The sequence below is a fragment of the Agelaius phoeniceus genome, chromosome 6, assembly GCF_051311805.1.
Source record: "Agelaius phoeniceus isolate bAgePho1 chromosome 6, bAgePho1.hap1, whole genome shotgun sequence".
NCBI lineage: Eukaryota > Metazoa > Chordata > Aves > Passeriformes > Icteridae > Agelaius > Agelaius phoeniceus.
In genome coordinates, this window is record NC_135270.1 from 50286409 (window position 1) to 50304236 (window position 17828).

The 17828-nt window shown below is 38.6% G+C and overlaps 1 protein-coding gene across 3 annotated transcripts in view; it reads left to right on the forward strand.

Moving 5' to 3' along the window:
- The window catches only part of VRK1 (VRK serine/threonine kinase 1), a 47898-nt gene that overhangs the window by 11222 nt on the left and 18848 nt on the right, over positions 1-17828 (forward strand). Inside the window, exons 1-4 of one of the 3 annotated variants that reach the window (XM_054635698.2) lie at positions 5029-5146; positions 10326-10481; positions 11962-12017; positions 17456-17525. In XM_054635698.2, the coding sequence (XP_054491673.2) occupies positions 5029-5146; positions 10326-10481; positions 11962-12017; positions 17456-17525 (400 nt within the window). Of the gene's footprint in view, positions 1-5028; positions 5147-8966; positions 8999-10325; positions 10482-11961; positions 12018-17455; positions 17526-17828 lie in introns of those variants that run through there. The other 2 variants (XM_077180667.1, XM_077180666.1) reach the window with 2 other exon arrangements.

The window sequence follows — 17828 nt, forward strand, 5'->3', positions numbered from 1 at the left end:
GTAAGCACTTTTTCTTCTCCAGACAGCTATTTCTGTACAAGAAATCTTGCCAGAAGACAGACAAGTATGAATTATAATGAATTGCAGCGGTTTATTTTTAATTTTCATTGTATTACATTTCCTTCCAAGGAAACAGTCAAAGATTTCTGCCCCTTTTACTTTCTCAAAGAAAGTTTGTATGAGACAATTAATTAACCAAAAAACTATTCATATGAATATGGATTAACTTTTGATATTAAAAAGGATGAAAGGTGCTAATTTTCATTAGTTTTTTGTTGTTGTTTTTTTTTTTTTTTCTGAACAACATGCTCCTCAGACAAAAACTGCTGTCTCCAAATCTTATAAAAGATCTTAGGTGTTTCAGCATGCAGTTTATAAGTAAAAATATTACCTAAATGATAAATTTGTAGTGCTGTCTCTCATGAAACTGATGGATAAATGCAGAGACAAGAAATTATAATTTCCTGGATTTAAATAATTCAAGGTGCCACACAGTATAATTGACTCAAAACTGCGTTCTTTCATGGGTCTGCTGATAACTGCTAACCTTGATATTTTGCCTGCACATCTCTTCCACAAGTTTTACTGTCCTTTCAAATGTCTCCCTTACAACTGCAAAATCCATTCCAGGCCAATATTTTTCCCTCGACCCAGATTTTATTCCCTTTTAACCATCTGTAACCACTGACTTGTCAGAAACCAGGTTACCTATATTTGTTCTATTTTGGGGAGTCAGGAGACAGGGTAGAACAACTAACAAGGCTTTTGAATTTATTTGGTATTTACTGACTGTAATATCCTTGAACATGTGCTATGTTTTCCTCTGTATCTGGGTAGCATTCAATAAGCTTTGCTTCTTGGCAAGTTATATTTGGTAAAAATATACAAATAAGATGCAATCTACTATAATAAAGTGAAAGATAAAAAATATATAAAGCTGGCATACTCATTTATTTTCCATGAAAAGAACTGAAGAGATTGCTAGAGGAAGTAACAAGTACATGGTGATTCTTTATTTTTCCCAACACACAAATACATTTTCAATAAGTGTGCTGAAAGATGCTATTTCTTCTACTTTCAAGCAAAAGAGTTAATACTGTGTTGTTTAAAAATCCACTGTAGAAAACATATGACAGCTTGGTGACCTTGGAAGTGATAGTGATGTTTTTAAGCAGTGGGAAATAGGGAACTGTAGATAGGGAGTACAAGGCACAGAGCACTCCCTGTTTGCATCAAAAGAGGGTTTTAAAAAATATAGCCTCATTCTTTCGTGCATTTTTCTAGAGCCAAATCACCTTAAGAAATCACTATTTGATCAGGAAGTCCACAGCTAAGTATAAGCTCACCTCATTCAAGAGATCTATGTCCTCTGAGCTACAAAGAATATCAAATAATAAGTTTATAGAATTCTGGTTTCTTATTTAAATAGCATATAGTGACAACACTACTATTTAGCAGAGAAGTGTTTGGAGGTATGCTAATGACCACAAGAAAATTTCAAACCTCCATAATGTGCTTTAATCACCAGCTGGAGATCAAAAGCCACCATGTGATTTTATACAGCATGGGCAGTTTCCAGAACTGCCTTACATGGAAAGAGATCAATGGTAAAATTGGTAGATACAGCAAAGCTTTGCAATAAAAGCGTTTTATGTATCTTGTTCAAAGTATTTAAGTGCCTTTTAGATCACTGATTGAACCATAGACATTATAAAGTGGAACCTTTTAATACCAAAATAAATTTGCAGAGTAAAATTCCATTACAGGAAAAAGCATTGCACTGCAACAGGACAGATAATAATTCTTTCACATGTAATGGAATATATGAAATGTTTGATGATAAACAGAAGTTCTTTGCATCATTACAGTTGGATCCTATGCACTGCTGTTTGTGTGCATGTGAGTGAATCTACAGTGTAGGATATACACTGCCCCCAGATAAAATGCATTTGTACCTATAGATATCACTCGAACTGGGATGGGGGGAGACACTTCACAGTCAAGACAATTCAGTCATTTAAGTAGAGGAAAACTGCCTATGCATATGAGTTTGGACCTTGACCAAAGAAACATAGAAATGCTTTAGAAACTCATAAAAGTCCTTTAATTTGGATAAATTTAATGCATTTCAAACAGTTCTCATCTTAGAAGCTTCAACTTATTTAAAATTATTTCCCTTAAAATTGTGTGTCTGTTAGCATCACAAAACTACCAGGAAAAAAGTGAAACTTCCAATGGATCTCACTGTGTAGCTTTTCTTTCACAGTGTTTTCATCAAGTCTTCTAATACTTCATCCCTTTTCCATTGAATTATTGGGTACACTGTAGAGACTGAGTCTCTTCTACCCCATATTCCACTCCTCTCTTTAACAAATTAACTACTCAGGGAATGAATACAGATGATATTTTAAAAGAGCTGCAAGATTTAAAAACATTTTTCCTGCCTCAGTATCTTAATTTTGAATTTAAAATATCTTGAAAATAACAATCAATAATGTCTTTTTATTCATAATATAGAAATAAGAGTCAAGTAAACCAGGTCTTACTTTGAGATTTGTTACAAATTTTCTTTATCACTTCAAGTTAAGCAAACTTTACCCAGCATGTCTGTATCTGATTCTTCATTTGTAATAAAGGGTAAGTATTTATTTTGCTGAAGCGATTCTTTATTAAGTGATTCTTTATTAGGAAGTTGACCCTAACAAAAGACAGTATTATACCTTTCTTTGGTGAGGAAAACTTAGATGATGGCCTTATCTTATGGGGAACTTTTTAGACAGATGTGTAGTAACTTCATTGAGTTAAAAAATAATTTCATCAAATTGATTAAGTATTCAAAGTTTCTTATTCACTGCATTCTGAAGGAATTAATAAACAAAAATTTATATTCCTTCCCAAAAATACAAAAATTAGTCTAACTTGTAAAGACATCTGGAAAGATTGGGAAAACCAGTTTTGTTCCTATCTACCCTTTAACAGCACTCAGACACAATCAGATGTTGTACTGGTCTCCTAAAATACACACAAGCTCTGAGGTTACTGGGTAGATCACTTTAAATTCTCTTGAAATGTATATTAATGGATAAACAAGACAACTCTGGAGTGCCATATTGATATTCTTAGAGAATACTGATTACTCTTTTAAAGCTTAATAAAAGCACATTAGATGAAAAAAGCCACAGCCTTAATTTAATTTATATAACCTCTTTCCTCTGAGGAAAATAGTGTGAAATGTGAATGGGAGGACAAAAAGTAAGTTTGCAGTGAACACATTTTTCCCTTAGTGTCAGTATATTCCCACTGCAGGATAACAAGGGGATGTGATGGGCAGTATAATTTCTTGTACACCAGAGTAGGTGCAGGGCGGGTGCATGACAACAAAGGGTTCTGAATAAAAAACTTGCTCCTTGTAAAGTGATCATACCACTGCCCTTTTCCAGACTGTTTTTGGACTGTTTCTGACCACAAGGTTTTTAACAAAATCTTCTATGGTCTAGCCATTCATGAGGTCTGCAGTTTGAAGAAAATACTGTGATTATTTTTGATACAGTGACCTTAATCTCTACTCCCATCAGTGGTCCTCAACCCCCAGTTAGGACAGCTGAGTGTAGTGCATGTGTACTCTTTTATCAAGTATTTGTGGTGGCACAGTCTCCCCATTCATTTGGGAATTATCTACTATTTTTTTTTAAATTATTTTTTGTGGTTTTATTGCATTGTGTGTAGTATGACATGGTGATTGAGCAATGTATATGCATTTTTCTTTTCATGTTTCAAAGTAGAAAAATAAAGAAGATTGCAGAAAGAAAACAAATACTGGAATTATAAGACATTTAATTCTATAATTTTTGGAAGAATGGAAATGTGAAGAACATTTACTTTAGAACTTGAGTGCTACATTCTATTAAATAAAAATGTGATTCACAAGTAGAAGTGGAATATTTATTACATTTCTCCTTTAGTTTTCTCTATCAGCATCCTAAAATGGTTTCATGATCCCAGTAATTCAATACTAAAGAGGATGGTACTGCATGCAAAATGCTATGATGTCGGGTAGTTTTCTTCAGTAATACCCTAGAACATACAGAACAGTTCAGATTGTTGAACATCTCTAGTAGCACCTAATATTTAAAAAATAAATTTTTTAGTATTCTTAATGTAGACCAGGTGGTCAAGGAAATCTATGTAAGTATTGTTATGATGTACATTCATGATGATGATGATGTTCTTTGTTTGAGCAAAGATAATAGTTTGGTACTATTTAGTACCTCTAAAACTGCAGCATGTCAGGACAGTGGCCCTGAAATCATAATGCTTTTTTAAGAGTTGGAAACACCCAGTCAATTAACAAAACAAAATAATTATCCTTTTTATTTTCCTGCTTCATCCCCTAAATTCCCTGGTTTGCCATGTCTTTCATCTTCTGCTCCTCTCTCTCACTTCCCGGCTCAGCAGAATCAGGGGTGGATGTGCAGACATTTGTACTCGACAATGGAAGGAGGAGGAATCACCGTCCCTGGAGGTGTTTAAGGAAAGGCTGGGCTCAGTGCCCTGCTCTAGTTCACCTGGTGGTGCTCGGTCCTAGGCTGGATTCGATGATCTTTTCTAACCCGATTGATCCCGTGCTATCAGCTTGACAAAGGCCTTCCCAAACTCATTGCACCAGAAGAAACCAAAGTTTCTCGTAATTCTCAAAATTGTTTCACTGAAAAGAGCTGTGAAGCCCTAGAACAGGCTGCCAGGGCAGTAGTGGAGTCATCACCCCGGGAAACGTTCCACAAACGACTGGATGTGGCGCTTAGACACGGTTTTGCGGTGAACATGGGCTTTAAAGGTCTTCTCCAACCCAACGACTCCATGACTGCAAAAGACTTTAGCTCTTGGCCCATCTCGGGCCGCGGTGCCTGTTGGGAACTGTAGTCCGTGTCGGGCGCGCCTGCCGCCACTTGCTGCGGCCACGGACTACATTTCCCAGTAGGCATCGCAACCAGGGAGGGACGGAGGCGGAGGGCCGCGCTCGGCGGCCCAATGGGCGCGGGCGATGCTGGGAGGTGGCGCCGGGGCGGGCGGGCCGCCGGGGGCCGCGGGCAGTGCGGGAATTTCGGACCGGGAGGAAGGAGCGGCGCCGGGCCCGCTCGTCCAGGAGGTACTTGGAGCCAGCGGCTGCCTCTGGGCCGCAGCTGTTTGGGGTTTTTGTTTAGGAGGCGAGTTTTGGGGCACTGTTTCTCATCCGTTTCGCCGTGCCGAGCATCCTCGGCCCTTCTGGCGGCTTGCGGGCAGTTTTCCCCGCTTCCCTCGCGGAGGAGGCCGGTGGGACCGCGGGGCCCGCCCGAGCCTTGTTCCTCCCCAGGGGCAGGGAAGGCCCCTTCCCTCTCCCTTCCCTCTCCCTCTCCCTCTCCCGGCCAACCCGCAGAGCTCCCACAGTTTCACCCGTGAGGTCTGGGGCCCCGCCTTTGCCGGCTGTGGGCTCTAAAACTGCCTTCGGTGGCAGCGGCCTAAGTTGTTTTACTTCCTGTTTTTTTGGTTTTTGGGTTTTTTTGCACTAAAGCTAGGCGGAGGAGGCTGAGTAAAAGCTATGCTCTGTGCCACATTAGAGATTCGTCACCTTCGGGATTGTCTCGGTGTGGCATCACCTTGGCTGGGAGGCATTCCTGAGTTTTGCTTTGAAGTAATTTTTTTTTTGAACACAGGCCTACAAATCACAAGAATCTGCGATTTTAGGATCAGGGAAGGCCTGGTGTGTAAGAATTGGACTAACCTAGTTTCTGTCATTGGTTGTGGTTTTTCTTCAATTCCTATTTCTGTTTGACTTCCTTGTTTGAGATTTCAGCAGTTGCACACAGGGTGAACTGTATTGTTCTCTTTGGTTTTCAATTTGTGCTTAAGCACTCTGAGAACTATAGGCTTTTATTAATTTGTAGGGAATCCATAGACCCTTTTTTGGCTAAGAAAAATACAAGAGCTGTTGTGAAGCTTCCTGTAACTGTTACTGTATCAAAGGGCTTGTGCCCTCATCTGTAGGAATAAGCTGCCCAGTAAATTCTTGGGGATAATCCCTAAGTGAGGTTGGATTCCTGGTGAATTTCAGAGCTGATGATTTTTATACAGTGTGCCAAATTATCATAAAGCAGTTAAGTGTCTCACTCTCATTTTGCAGTTGGTATAGAGGTGAGGTGATTTGGAGTGACATGATTTGGTACCTTAGAATGCTCACTGGTTTTTATTGCAACAACTGAGTGATGATTAAAATTTTCAGGAGAACCTTAAATAACGTTAAACTTAAAAAAAGTAATGTATTCTTAAAAACGCAATTTAAAACTAGTAGCACAGTAATTCTACTTGTAAATGACTGTTTCCTACCTCTGAACAAGCTGCATTCTGAAATATTAAGTCATCTTGGTTTGTTTAGCAAAAAAAGGAAAAAAGGCATTTCCTTGGTCAACTGTGCTGCTATTGTGATTACATGTTTCTCAGTAATTGTGGTCCACCAATGGTATTTATTAATTTTGTCTAAAAGGAATTTTTTTTAAAATTTTTTGGGAGAGAATTGTAGTGCCCTTCTTGTGTGAGTGCCATTAATTGGCCAGTATCTTAATCAGGAACTTCGATTGGAGAGGTTTTCACAGACAGGGATCAGCCAGTCACAGAATGTCTGAACTTGTGTGCAAAAGTCTTTGTTCACTGTTTTCCTCACCTGGTGTGACAAGCCACTGACACATCAGTTATTTTTTGTGCTGTCCCTCCCATGAAACAGCTTTACATCTTCCAAGAGTCTTTAAGTGTCATGTTCTTTTTTCCCTACTCCTTGAGCAAAATTTTAGTTTTGTTTTCTCCTTGTGTTAATTTTTTTTTTCAGGCAGACGTGGATTTCTTGCTTTGACTAATGAGCAGTTTTAATGATACATAGATTTCAGGTCTTGCTGGAACTACCTGCTCCTCTAGGAGCACAGGTCACTAGCATGCCTTCTCTGGGTCGACAATGAAAATACATCCTACTAAAATAAACAACTATAAGAATTACAGTTTCCAGAAAATAAAAGAGGAAGATCAGGAAGCCACCAGTATGACTTGACACACAGCAGAAATTCCTTCAAAATAAATTTGTTTTGTATTCATTTCAGAGTTTTGTTGATAATGAATGGCAACAAGAATTAAGAAGTGGCTATTCATATTTGTTCTAAGAGTTCAAGTATCGCTTAAGTAGCAATTGTAGCAGGCAACATTTGTAAAGATAACACCGCTGATATGCAGACAGTTTTGCGTCAATAGTGCTATCTCAAGTACAGTGTATTCTGTTTCTTCCAAGATGTTTTATTAGGTGGAAGCCTTTGTAGTACTAAGAGGCTTCTGGAGAGAGTTTAGACAAATAGACTTCTATTATTCATACTTCTTAGTAGGAAAATCTTTGTTTTGAGCACATTGTAGCAACATAAAATGCTGCTGTTTACAATCATGCACCTTGAATATTGTTCTTGTCAGACACCTTAGCTAAGTAGGGTCAGGTCTGACACTTGAATGATAGTACAGTACTTGACATCCATGGCACTGTTTCCAAGGACTTTAGCATGATTGCAGGAACTAATGAATTAAACTTCACAATACCTGTGGATAGAAAATATTTCCTTTGTTGATGGAAAGAAGTACTGAGAGGAAAGTTTAAGATTTTTTTTTTCTTTTTGAAGGGATGGTGGTGGTGAATTTTTAAAACTGATTTTAGGGAGAAGTAGATGGCTTTATTCCAGTTCTGCAGTGTACAGTAGACAGCTCTATGTCATGTTTGTTGGTGCACAAGTTTCCTGACAAACCCCTTGTGTTTACTATATTTTGATTTGAAAAGCATATAGAATAATAGAATATGTACTCAATTTTAATTGTCTTTTAAATTTTTTTTATTGTGTTTTTTTTTTTCTAGTTCTATCTTTTCATGTAGAGAATTTCTGCTGTGTCCAGGTGTCTTTGGTGTCAATCAATAGAAGATATTTGAATGGATTTATCCAAATATATGTGAAAGCATGTGCAGCCATTGCTTAAATATTTCCTTGGGTAACAGCTTTTTTGCAAGAGATTGAGTGCTCAGCATTGTGCATGCTGCCCATTGCAAGCGATCAGTGTTTGGCACCTATGGCCTACTGATAGTTTGACCAACTTGTAAGTAGGCACAGTGCCATGTTAACAGATGGGTATGAATACAGACAGCCAAGAAACCATGTATGTGTATCTAGTATATTTGTTAAGGGCAGGGTTCCCAGCTGGGGACGTTCAAACTTATGTCCATTTTGAATTTTTGCTTTTATGGATAAAGGAAAGTTGTCATTAACAATTTTTTTTTTAAAATAAATACCTTCAGGCATACAATTATTGACCATGTTAAACAAAATAAGCGGGGGTGTGGAAGAAGAGGGAAGCACCAGCTCTTCCTTTGATACTCATGAGGAGCTATTTTAAGTAAATTTAAGTCCTTTTTAAGCAAGGCTGCTATCAAGAGTCTCACTGTGAATGTCAAAGATGTGGAGTGTATCAATAGCTTTGTTTCACAGGCTTGCTAGCCTTATTGGAAGAGAGGTTACAAAGTTTTCTTTTACGGGCAACAATCTGTCCAGCATTCAAGCACCTAAGTGCATCTGTCCAAGTCTTCCCCAAATTATTTGTAATAACTCAGAGATCAAGGGGGTGCAGTCCTTCAAGCCCTCTGCATGGTTCTTATATTGACAAGAAGTTATTTCTTAGCCTGAGGACGAGTGTGCTCATTTTGGATATGTTTTGGTATCCTTTAGACGACAGTGTGTGTGATCTTGTCCCACATCTGAGTCACTGGGCAATGCTGCTGATTTTTGCACTTTCTTGCCTTATCTGAGTCAGCTTTGGGGCTCCAGACTTCTGGTTTATTTCATTAGCACTTCTAATAATTTCAGTCTGCCCTTTGTTTTAATCCATTTCCTGATTTAGATGTCCTGTGAAGCTGCTTAAAGGTCTGCAGTGATCTTTCTGGCCTGCTCTTGTAAGTGATACCAACACATAGGCTTTTCTACTGCTCTGTTCTTTCTGACACTTTGACACCATTGCTTTCTCATTGGTATGGTCTTATCTGAGCTGGCTGGAATTGTCTTTGGTGCTTGAAAGTCTCATTTTTCTCCTGTAGAAAATCTGGAGGAAAGATCTTCCTCCAAGACAGTAAACTATGTATCACCTTGAAGATTAAAAAAAAAAAAAAGAAAGACAAAGGGATGTAGAGAGGAGTTTCTTGAAGAGACTATGGATAATGATGTGGGTAAAGGTAGTCTTAAAATTTATGTGTAAAATGTGTCTTGATAGTAGGGAAGAATGTTACTGTATAGAAGTGGAAATATGGAAAAATAATGCAGAATCAAAACATCCTGTTTTGTGATAATGATGAAGCTTATGCAATGTAGGTATTGATAAATACCAGTATCTTTCTGTGATATGAGTATTTCATAAAAATTTCTCATTTAGATATAAGTAATTTATTCAGACGTGGTTCCATGACACAAAAATTCCTCTCAAATTAACAAGGACCCTAAAAAAGAAGAACTTTGGCCTGGAATGATGCCCCTTCTTTTCTGTATTTATGCATGTATTGAGTGGCTGTTCTGGAGACTGCTTGCTGCCAGAGTCCATTACTCTCTGACTAGGTTCTTTTAGATGTTCAATGTATAAAGGATATAATATTTAATATCAAATTTACTTCTTTAAGATAGTTGATGCTATGTGAGATTTCTGATTTAGGAGAGTGATATAAAATATGCTGAAAACAATACAACTGCTAAGTTACACTTGGCAAAATACAGCAATTGCAATACACAGTTCAGTCATGGTACTGATGTAATTCTCATTACTGGTCTCTGTGGTGTGTGTTTTTTTACAGCTAAGAGGAATTCCTCTTATTACCACTGAAGACTTGCAGTTTTTCAGTATGCAAGTTTAACTCTAGGAAAACTGATGAGCTTTATTTCATAAATTTACTTTTTTCTAAGTTCAGACCTGTGATTTTTTGTGATTGATTGAATGTGAGAGATTCTGAGATCTTTTTAGCATGTATTATACAAGGTCTTGTAATAAGTTTCTCTTGTGAAGATTTTTGCTGTCAAATTTTTTTGTGATGCCTGGAAAAATGAGTTGTTTCTCACTTTTAATTCATGCTGATGAAACTGCTTATTGCATTTCTTTTCAGGTGTCTTTGTAGTAACAAATTAGGGCTTAAACAATCCATTCTTTTTTGTATTTCTAACAGATTTCTATGTAAAATAAGTTGGATCAACATGTAACTTATTTTTTTTTTAATTTTTCCATCCCTTCACTTTCTCTAGGGAAAATGCCTAAGAAGAAAACAGCTGGAAAAGCCCCTTCAAAAACGAAACTTGCTGAATTGTTTAGTCTGGGGGAGGTTCTAGCAGACACATCAAAAAAAGAATGGAAATTAGGTGTCCCTGTAGGGGAGGGAGGCTTTGGACGCCTATACCTTGGTAAGTGCAGCTATCTTTGATAATTCTTTAAAATGGACATTAAATGTTTTTCCCCATTTAAAACAATGAAAAGTTGACCCTAATATAGAAATATGAATATAGAATAGTGTCTTCACATGAACTTTTCTGCTAGAACCTTAGCTTGGGTCATGGTGTTGGAAAAAAAAGATGGAAATAGACAAATTGTTGCTTTAAGCACCAGTTTTATGAGTTTTCTGTGGTGGTTCATTCTTTTTAAAAATCAAAACCTTTATTACTTTTTAGCCATGGAAAGGATAGTTTAGTATTTATTTCAATTTGAATTTTGGTCTGTCTGAATGACTGGATTTTTGCATGATTGTCTTTATAATGATGAATTCTGAACTGAAACTATCAGTGCATATATCTGGAGGCTACTAGTCAGCCAATACTTGGACTGGCTTTGACTTTGGTATTGCTTTTATTTTTTCATTGCCTTCTGAATTTCTGGCATGACATATAATTTTTTTTAATGTAACCAGTGCTAAAAACAAATTGAAGTGTTGAACTTTACAGTTTAGAGCCTCAGTTTAGGTCTTGTTTGGCAATTCTGTTGCAAGGAAAACTTCTAAAAGTGAAATAGTGTTCCATACTTAGTAGCTCTTTCACTTGGACAGTTGAACAGGTAAGAGAGGTCTTGAGACTTTTCTGCTTTATTTACTCTAGTCATTTTTCAAACATTTCTGAAGGGATGAAAGTTAATATGGTCATTATAACATAGTCTTCCTCATCTTGGGGAAAAGGTTGTGCTGGATTCATACTGAGTTGGAAAACAGGAAAAAAATCTGTCCTGCTTTTAAAATGAACAGACTGCAGCATAAGTGGGTTAAGGAGAAAAAACAGGACCAGTGGGTGGCTTTTTGCCAAAGAAGCTTTCAACTTCTTACTCAGCCTCACTCAATGAGCTACTAAATTTACTGGAGTTCCAACTCGAATTCCTGCTTTGTTCAAGCCAAAGCTTGCTCTGCTTCCCCATTATTTGCACAAAGCTGTGACCCTGACTGTTCCTGTACTTTGTACTTGCCTAACTTGATGTTCTTCATATCTGTATCTTCTGTCACAAATACCAACAACTTAGTAGCAACAGAAGGTCACTTTTGGATACGTGACATGGCAGCATGGAATTTATTTTTCTTCTTTATGTTCACAAATGTGTATGTTTATAATAGTCCTAACAAGCAAAAGAATCACTATTGAATAGGAAAAAGTTACTCAATTAAAAAACAAAAAAGCCTTCATTTAATAAACAGTCTGTACTCCTCAAAAAGAAGGGAGAATGCAAGAATGCCATATCTGTATACAGCAGCCTTCACATATACTGTGATTCTCTTACCAAAGGCTAAGGTACTGCTCTGTGTTCATGTCAGCACTTAGTTACTTCATTGTATGTTTGTCCATCCTGCATAACAAGTGACTGTATGCTGTCCTCTCCTACTACTAATAAAAGCTTCCTTTTTAACAGCTGATGTTAATTCTTCAAAGTCGGTTGGCAGTGATGCCCCTTATGTTGCAAAAGTGGTAAGAGCATTTGAATCTTTACTTCTCAACTTGAAAATGTTTGTTCTAGAATAGAATGTGTAACTTAAAACATCTTCTGAAAATAATGCAATTGTGAAGTGCTGTTTGAAATAAAAGTGTGGGGAGACAGAGGAATGCTGCTGAGAATTGAGACTCCTGTGTATGAGGAACATCATGATAGAACATCAGTGGAGTTTAAAAGGATCCCTGAAATGGATCAGATTCTGTTTCATTTGCTTCCTGTAAACAACACAGATATCACCAAATGAATGAAATCTGTCTAGCTTTTGGAGAATTTCTGTGATTCAGCAGTGAGTCTCTGTGAACTGTTGCTCACCACTGGATGTTGATAAACTGACAGATGGCTCATGACTAGAAACAGCAAAACTTTAATTCCTGAGGTCTCCAGAAAGTTTTTTTCATAAAAATGGTTTTTCATTAGCCACATAGATGTTCTAATTTATATTGAACTAAAATAACATTGACATAATTTTTTTAACCTAATGATTAGAGAGAAGAAAAAGCATTGTTGATAGTTTATTTTTATCCCATTGTAGCAAATAATCAAAATCTTCTTATTACTTGAAATTTTCTTATGGTTTTAATAAAAAAAAAGTTTACTTGGATTTGGCTATTGCTCTTCCTAAGGTATTAAGTATTTTTTCTTAAATTTTGCCAGAGTTTATAGATATGGTAAGACCTTTCACAGTCTTAGTAAAAAACAAGGACCATGGCAATAGTCATAGTGGATCCAGAACCCTTCATTTTCTTGATAGTGATTCTGTTCCTGCAATAAAAGTAAATACCAGAGAACTGTACAAGAACTTCACAGTGTAGACGATTAGTTTTTCAGTGCAGTTCAGAACTGCACTGTTTTAACATTATATTTATTAAGCTATATGATGATTCTGAAATACCTTGCTACAGTAGCCAACCACTTTGTGTACATGTTAGTGCTTTTAATATTTGTTCCTGAAACTATAAGGTTAGGTTAAATTAGAGTAAAATACATTTTGGTTAGTATGTGCCTTTAATCTTGGTATTTACATCTGCTGACGAAAGGGAAATTCTAGAATACTGGTTTTGATCTGTTCAGGCACCCCAAGGTACAGTTTGTGATGACCCTCTCTCCGAAATGTTTTCCTCTGCTGAAAAAAGCAGTACTTGCTAAGCAAATGTCAGACTGCCACACTTTCAACATTGATCTGCTGCTGCTGCTGCCTTAGATGTTTGTGGGCAGGAATTCCAGACAGACCAGGAGCCCCAGGCTGCAGTTGTGTGGTGGCCAGCCTGTCCTCTTGAGGGTGGGGGTGTCCATTGTGCATCTGTTTTAGAGGAAGATAACAGCAGTGGCTTGCCTGGGAGAGGCAGTGGCTTCTAATTACTGGCTCCTGCTGAGTTTGGACTGATCAGGAAGCAGAGTGCCATTTCACTCCCATGGAAGAATCTGGTTTGACTTGCTGGAAAACCATCAGATATGCATTACTTTATGCTGTGTGTAATTGCTATTACCCTCTTTTCCTGAGTTTGAAACCCATCCATCATCTTCTCTCCACTTTGGGCTCTTAATTTAAGAGTTGCCCCAACTTTTTGGTTGCTCCTGTGCTAGATTCACATTGTTGCAGCATTTTGTAAATACCTCCATTGCTAATATCCCAGATGACTACTCAATTTTAATTTGACTTTCATAATTTTGTCTTTATGGCAATAAAGAGTAGCCCCAGTCTTTGTGCAAGCCTCACAAATGACCCATAACATATTATGCCTCTACAGTCTGGTATAACACAACTTCAGATAAGAGCCCATTTTCTGATGTCTGGGTGGATTCTAGTTTTTCCATCAGCTGAAGCAAAGTGCTTAACAGCTTTGAACAATTACTAGTGTTTAACAAAATATGTGCTTCTATAGTAACGTTCTTCAAATTAAGCTATTAGAGCAGGATGGAAATTGGCTTAGTCTTTGACATATCCTCATAGTATTGATGTCTGAGCAGTATGAAATGAATCACAGTTTTTATTAAAAAAGAAATGCTTTTTAACATGTGGACTTTTCAGATGTCATTGTTCAGGAGTGGATGCAGGGTTTAATTACACTTCATTACATTGCTGACTGAAAAAGATCAGAATTCTTAAAACACTACTTGAAATTTGTTCGGTTTTGACATGTACTCTATAATCTTTCATTGTGTTATCTTTTTGAATAAGACTTTTATTTCAGTTTTATAAGTAATGTATTTAGAATGAACCTGTGCACAAAGCTGTAGAAATTTGTGTTTGTACTCCTTCTGGGCTATTATGGCAAATACTGGATGCTGTGTAAGCTTTTTTTAGTATCATATATGCATTTCTTTTTCTGTAGGTAGAATTAATGGTACTGTGGGAAAACACTTTCATAGTCAACATAAAGATCTGCTCTATGTTTGAATCATTTATCCATTCTCCAAGTATGAAAAGATAGCAGATTTTTCTTTCTGACTAGAGAAAAATACACATTTTCAGCAGTGAGGCATAAATTTTTTTGAATACTTTATTTATGGATAAATAATGTAAAAAGTTTTAATGCCTACTTTTTTTGGCTGTATTTTAGTAGGAAAACAACATTGTTGAAATCCATGTAAATTAAATGAAAATTATATATGAGAATTCATATTCTAATAAGTTAGGGTATTGATAGATAATGCTACACAGGATCAAGTGAATAGGTCAAGTAAAAAAAAAATAAAGAATCTAGTTTACCCTTCTTCTCTGCATATATAATCTCTGTATTACTAATTTGTTATCCATTGTGGATAAATAAACTAACTGTGAAAGTAAATTTGCAGGTACCAAAGTTTGTGTGTGCTGATCACACAAACTGTCTGGTCTTTGGTTTTGGGTGTTTTTCTGGTTCCTCCTCAGAAGGAGAGGCCAGAAAGCTGTCTTGGCTCCATTGTTTATCAGTGCAGTGCTGTTGGAGAAAGGGAGGTGGAGACAGGCAGTAGCTTTGTAATCAAGTGTCCAGGCCTAGGAGTAGTGCCCAGGCTGGGGGTATCTGCTCCTAGTGTGTTCCAGCTGGGTGTGTCTGCTCCCAGCGTGTCCCATGTCCCAGCTGGGGGTGTCTGCTCCCAGTGTCCCATGTCCCAGCTGGGGGTATCTGCTCCCAGTGTCCCATGTCCCAGCTGGGGGTATCTGCTCCCAGTGTGTCCCATGTCCCAGCTGGGGGTATCTGCTCCCAGTGTGTCCCATGTCCCAGCTGGGGGTATCTGCTCCCAGCATGTCCCATGTCCCAGCTGGGGGTATCTGCTCCCAGTGTCCCATGTCCCAGCTGTGGGGGTATCTGCTCCCAGTGTCCCATGTCCCAGCTGTGGGGGTGTCTGCTCCCAGCGTGTCCCATGTCCCAGCTGGGGGTGTCTGCTCCCAGTGTCCCATGTCCCAGCTGGGGGTATCTGCTCCCAGTGTGTCCCATGTCCCAGCTGGGGGTATCTGCTCCCAGTGTGTCCCATGTCCCAGCTGGGGGTATCTGCTCCCAGCATGTCCCATGTCCCAGCTGGGGGTATCTGCTCCCAGTGTGTCCCATGTCCCAGCTGGGGGTATCTGCTCCCAGTGTCCCATGTCCCAGCTGTGGGGGTATCTGCTCCCAGCATGTCCCATGTCCCAGCTGGGGGTATCTGCTCCCAGCGTGTCCCAGCTGGGGGTATCTGCTCCCAGCATGTCCCATGTCCCAGCTGGGGGTATCTGCTCCCAGTGTCCCATGTCCCAGCTGGGGGTATCTGCTCCCAGCATGTCCCATGTCCCAGCTGGGGGTATCTGCTCCCAGCATGTCCCAGCTGGGGGTATCTGCTCCCAGCATGTCCCATGTCCCAGCTGGGGGTATCTGCTCCCAGTGTCCCATGTCCCAGCTGGGGGTATCTGCTCCCAGCATGTCCCATGTCCCAGCTGGGGGTATCTGCTCCCAGCATGTCCCATGTCCCAGCTGGGGGTGTCTGCTCCCAGTGTCCCATGTCCCAGCTGGGGGTATCTGCTCCCAGCATGTCCCATGTCCCAGCTGGGGGTATCTGCTCCCAGCATGTCCCATGTCCCAGCTGGGGGTATCTGCTCCCAGCATGTCCCATGTCCCAGCTGGGGGTATCTGCTCCCAGTGTCCCATGTCCCAGCTGGGGGTATCTGCTCCCAGTGTCCCATGTCCCAGCTGGGGGTATCTGCTCCCAGCGTGTCCCAGCTGGGGGTATCTGCTCCCAGTGTCCCATGTCCCAGCTGGGGGTATCTGCTCCCAGCATGTCCCATGTCCCAGCTGGGGGTATCTGCTCCCAGTGTGTCCCATGTCCCAGGTGGGGGTATCTTCTCCCAGTGTGTCCCATGTCCCAGCCCAGCAGAGCCCATGGTCAGGGTGCTTTGAGCTCTGCATTGCTCCTGTGAGACTGGACAGCAGTGAGCCTCTCTTAGCTCCGTGCTACACTCTGGCCTGTGGTAATTGGCCGAATCACATCTGCATTTAAAAGTTAAAATTAAACCCGATTAAAATTGGAGTGTATCTAATGTCATATGATTGTATTATTCTTGAGTTTCTTTGCCAGCAATTGCATATGTTTTATTTTTTAAATGTAGGATATTCCAAAACGGATATTTTCACAGAGATAGAATGAATTTGGATATCTATGAGTAACTAGACAAAAATAAATTGCTTAAGCTCACCTCAAAATCAGTTACTCAAAAATGACAAGAATTGAGATAATTTTTTTTTTACTTTTTTCTTTACTATGTTCTGGAAATGTAGAATCAAGATACTTGCCCATATGCTGTTCTTGCAGTATTTAAAATCATTGGTGTTTTCATAGGAATTTCTCTCTTGAACTTTACTTGTAATACATGGTTCCTGTAGTTTTGTCCCTTAAAAATGGAACTGAAATATACTAAATACAAGGTGTTTCTGAAATTGAAATAGGTGTAGTTCTTATAATTTAGAGAAATTTTGAAATCCTCTGTTATTTTTATCTTGGTCAACTAATGTATGAAGGGAACAAAATGCCTTATGTTCAATAAGGATTTAACTTCTGTTAAGATTTTTTTCATTGAATCATTTCAGGTGTTATTTTAAAATCACTAAAGGCTACTGTAACTGATGCAATCCAGCTGTAATCTGGAGAACCAGAGATAACGTTGTTTAATGTTCTCTGCTAAACTTCTTCCAATAATTGTTAATATTTCTATACATTTCAGTTAATTTCTTTAGTCTTTTGCTGTGGGACAGTGTTTTTTGATACCTTTAATGTCAAGCCAGTTATAATAAAAACAGCTTTTGGAGCTAAATTTCTTCTATAATAAGAAGATATTCTATGAGTTTATCAGCATCAGGTAGAGCATTTGAGGAAGAGTATGTTTTTATAGGGTGAATGCTTCAGATTTTAATAATTCTTAGGCATTAACACAGCAGTTTTTAATGAATTTTGAATTGTCTTAAAGGAACCCAGCGAGAGTGGACCTCTTTTTACTGAGTTAAGGTTCTACATGCGAGCTGCTAAGCCAAATGAAAGTAAGCAGTCTGTTAAAATGTTTTTAATGACCTACAACTATATATGAAAATAGAGCCTGTAGAAGTAAAGTAAGGTTAAACTTTGAGTATACTTTAGGTAATTTTCAAGATAATTTTTAAATTATTGAAATTGAATTCAGATATACAGTAAATTAGAGGGTTTTGGTAAGAAGTTCTTTGTAATTCTCTTGGTAGTATTGTCTAAATTTAAACTTGAGTTGCATCTCTGTCCTTACAATGGATATGTGATTAACTTTCCAGTATACTTTGCATATACATTTCCATGAAATAAGCAGCTCACAG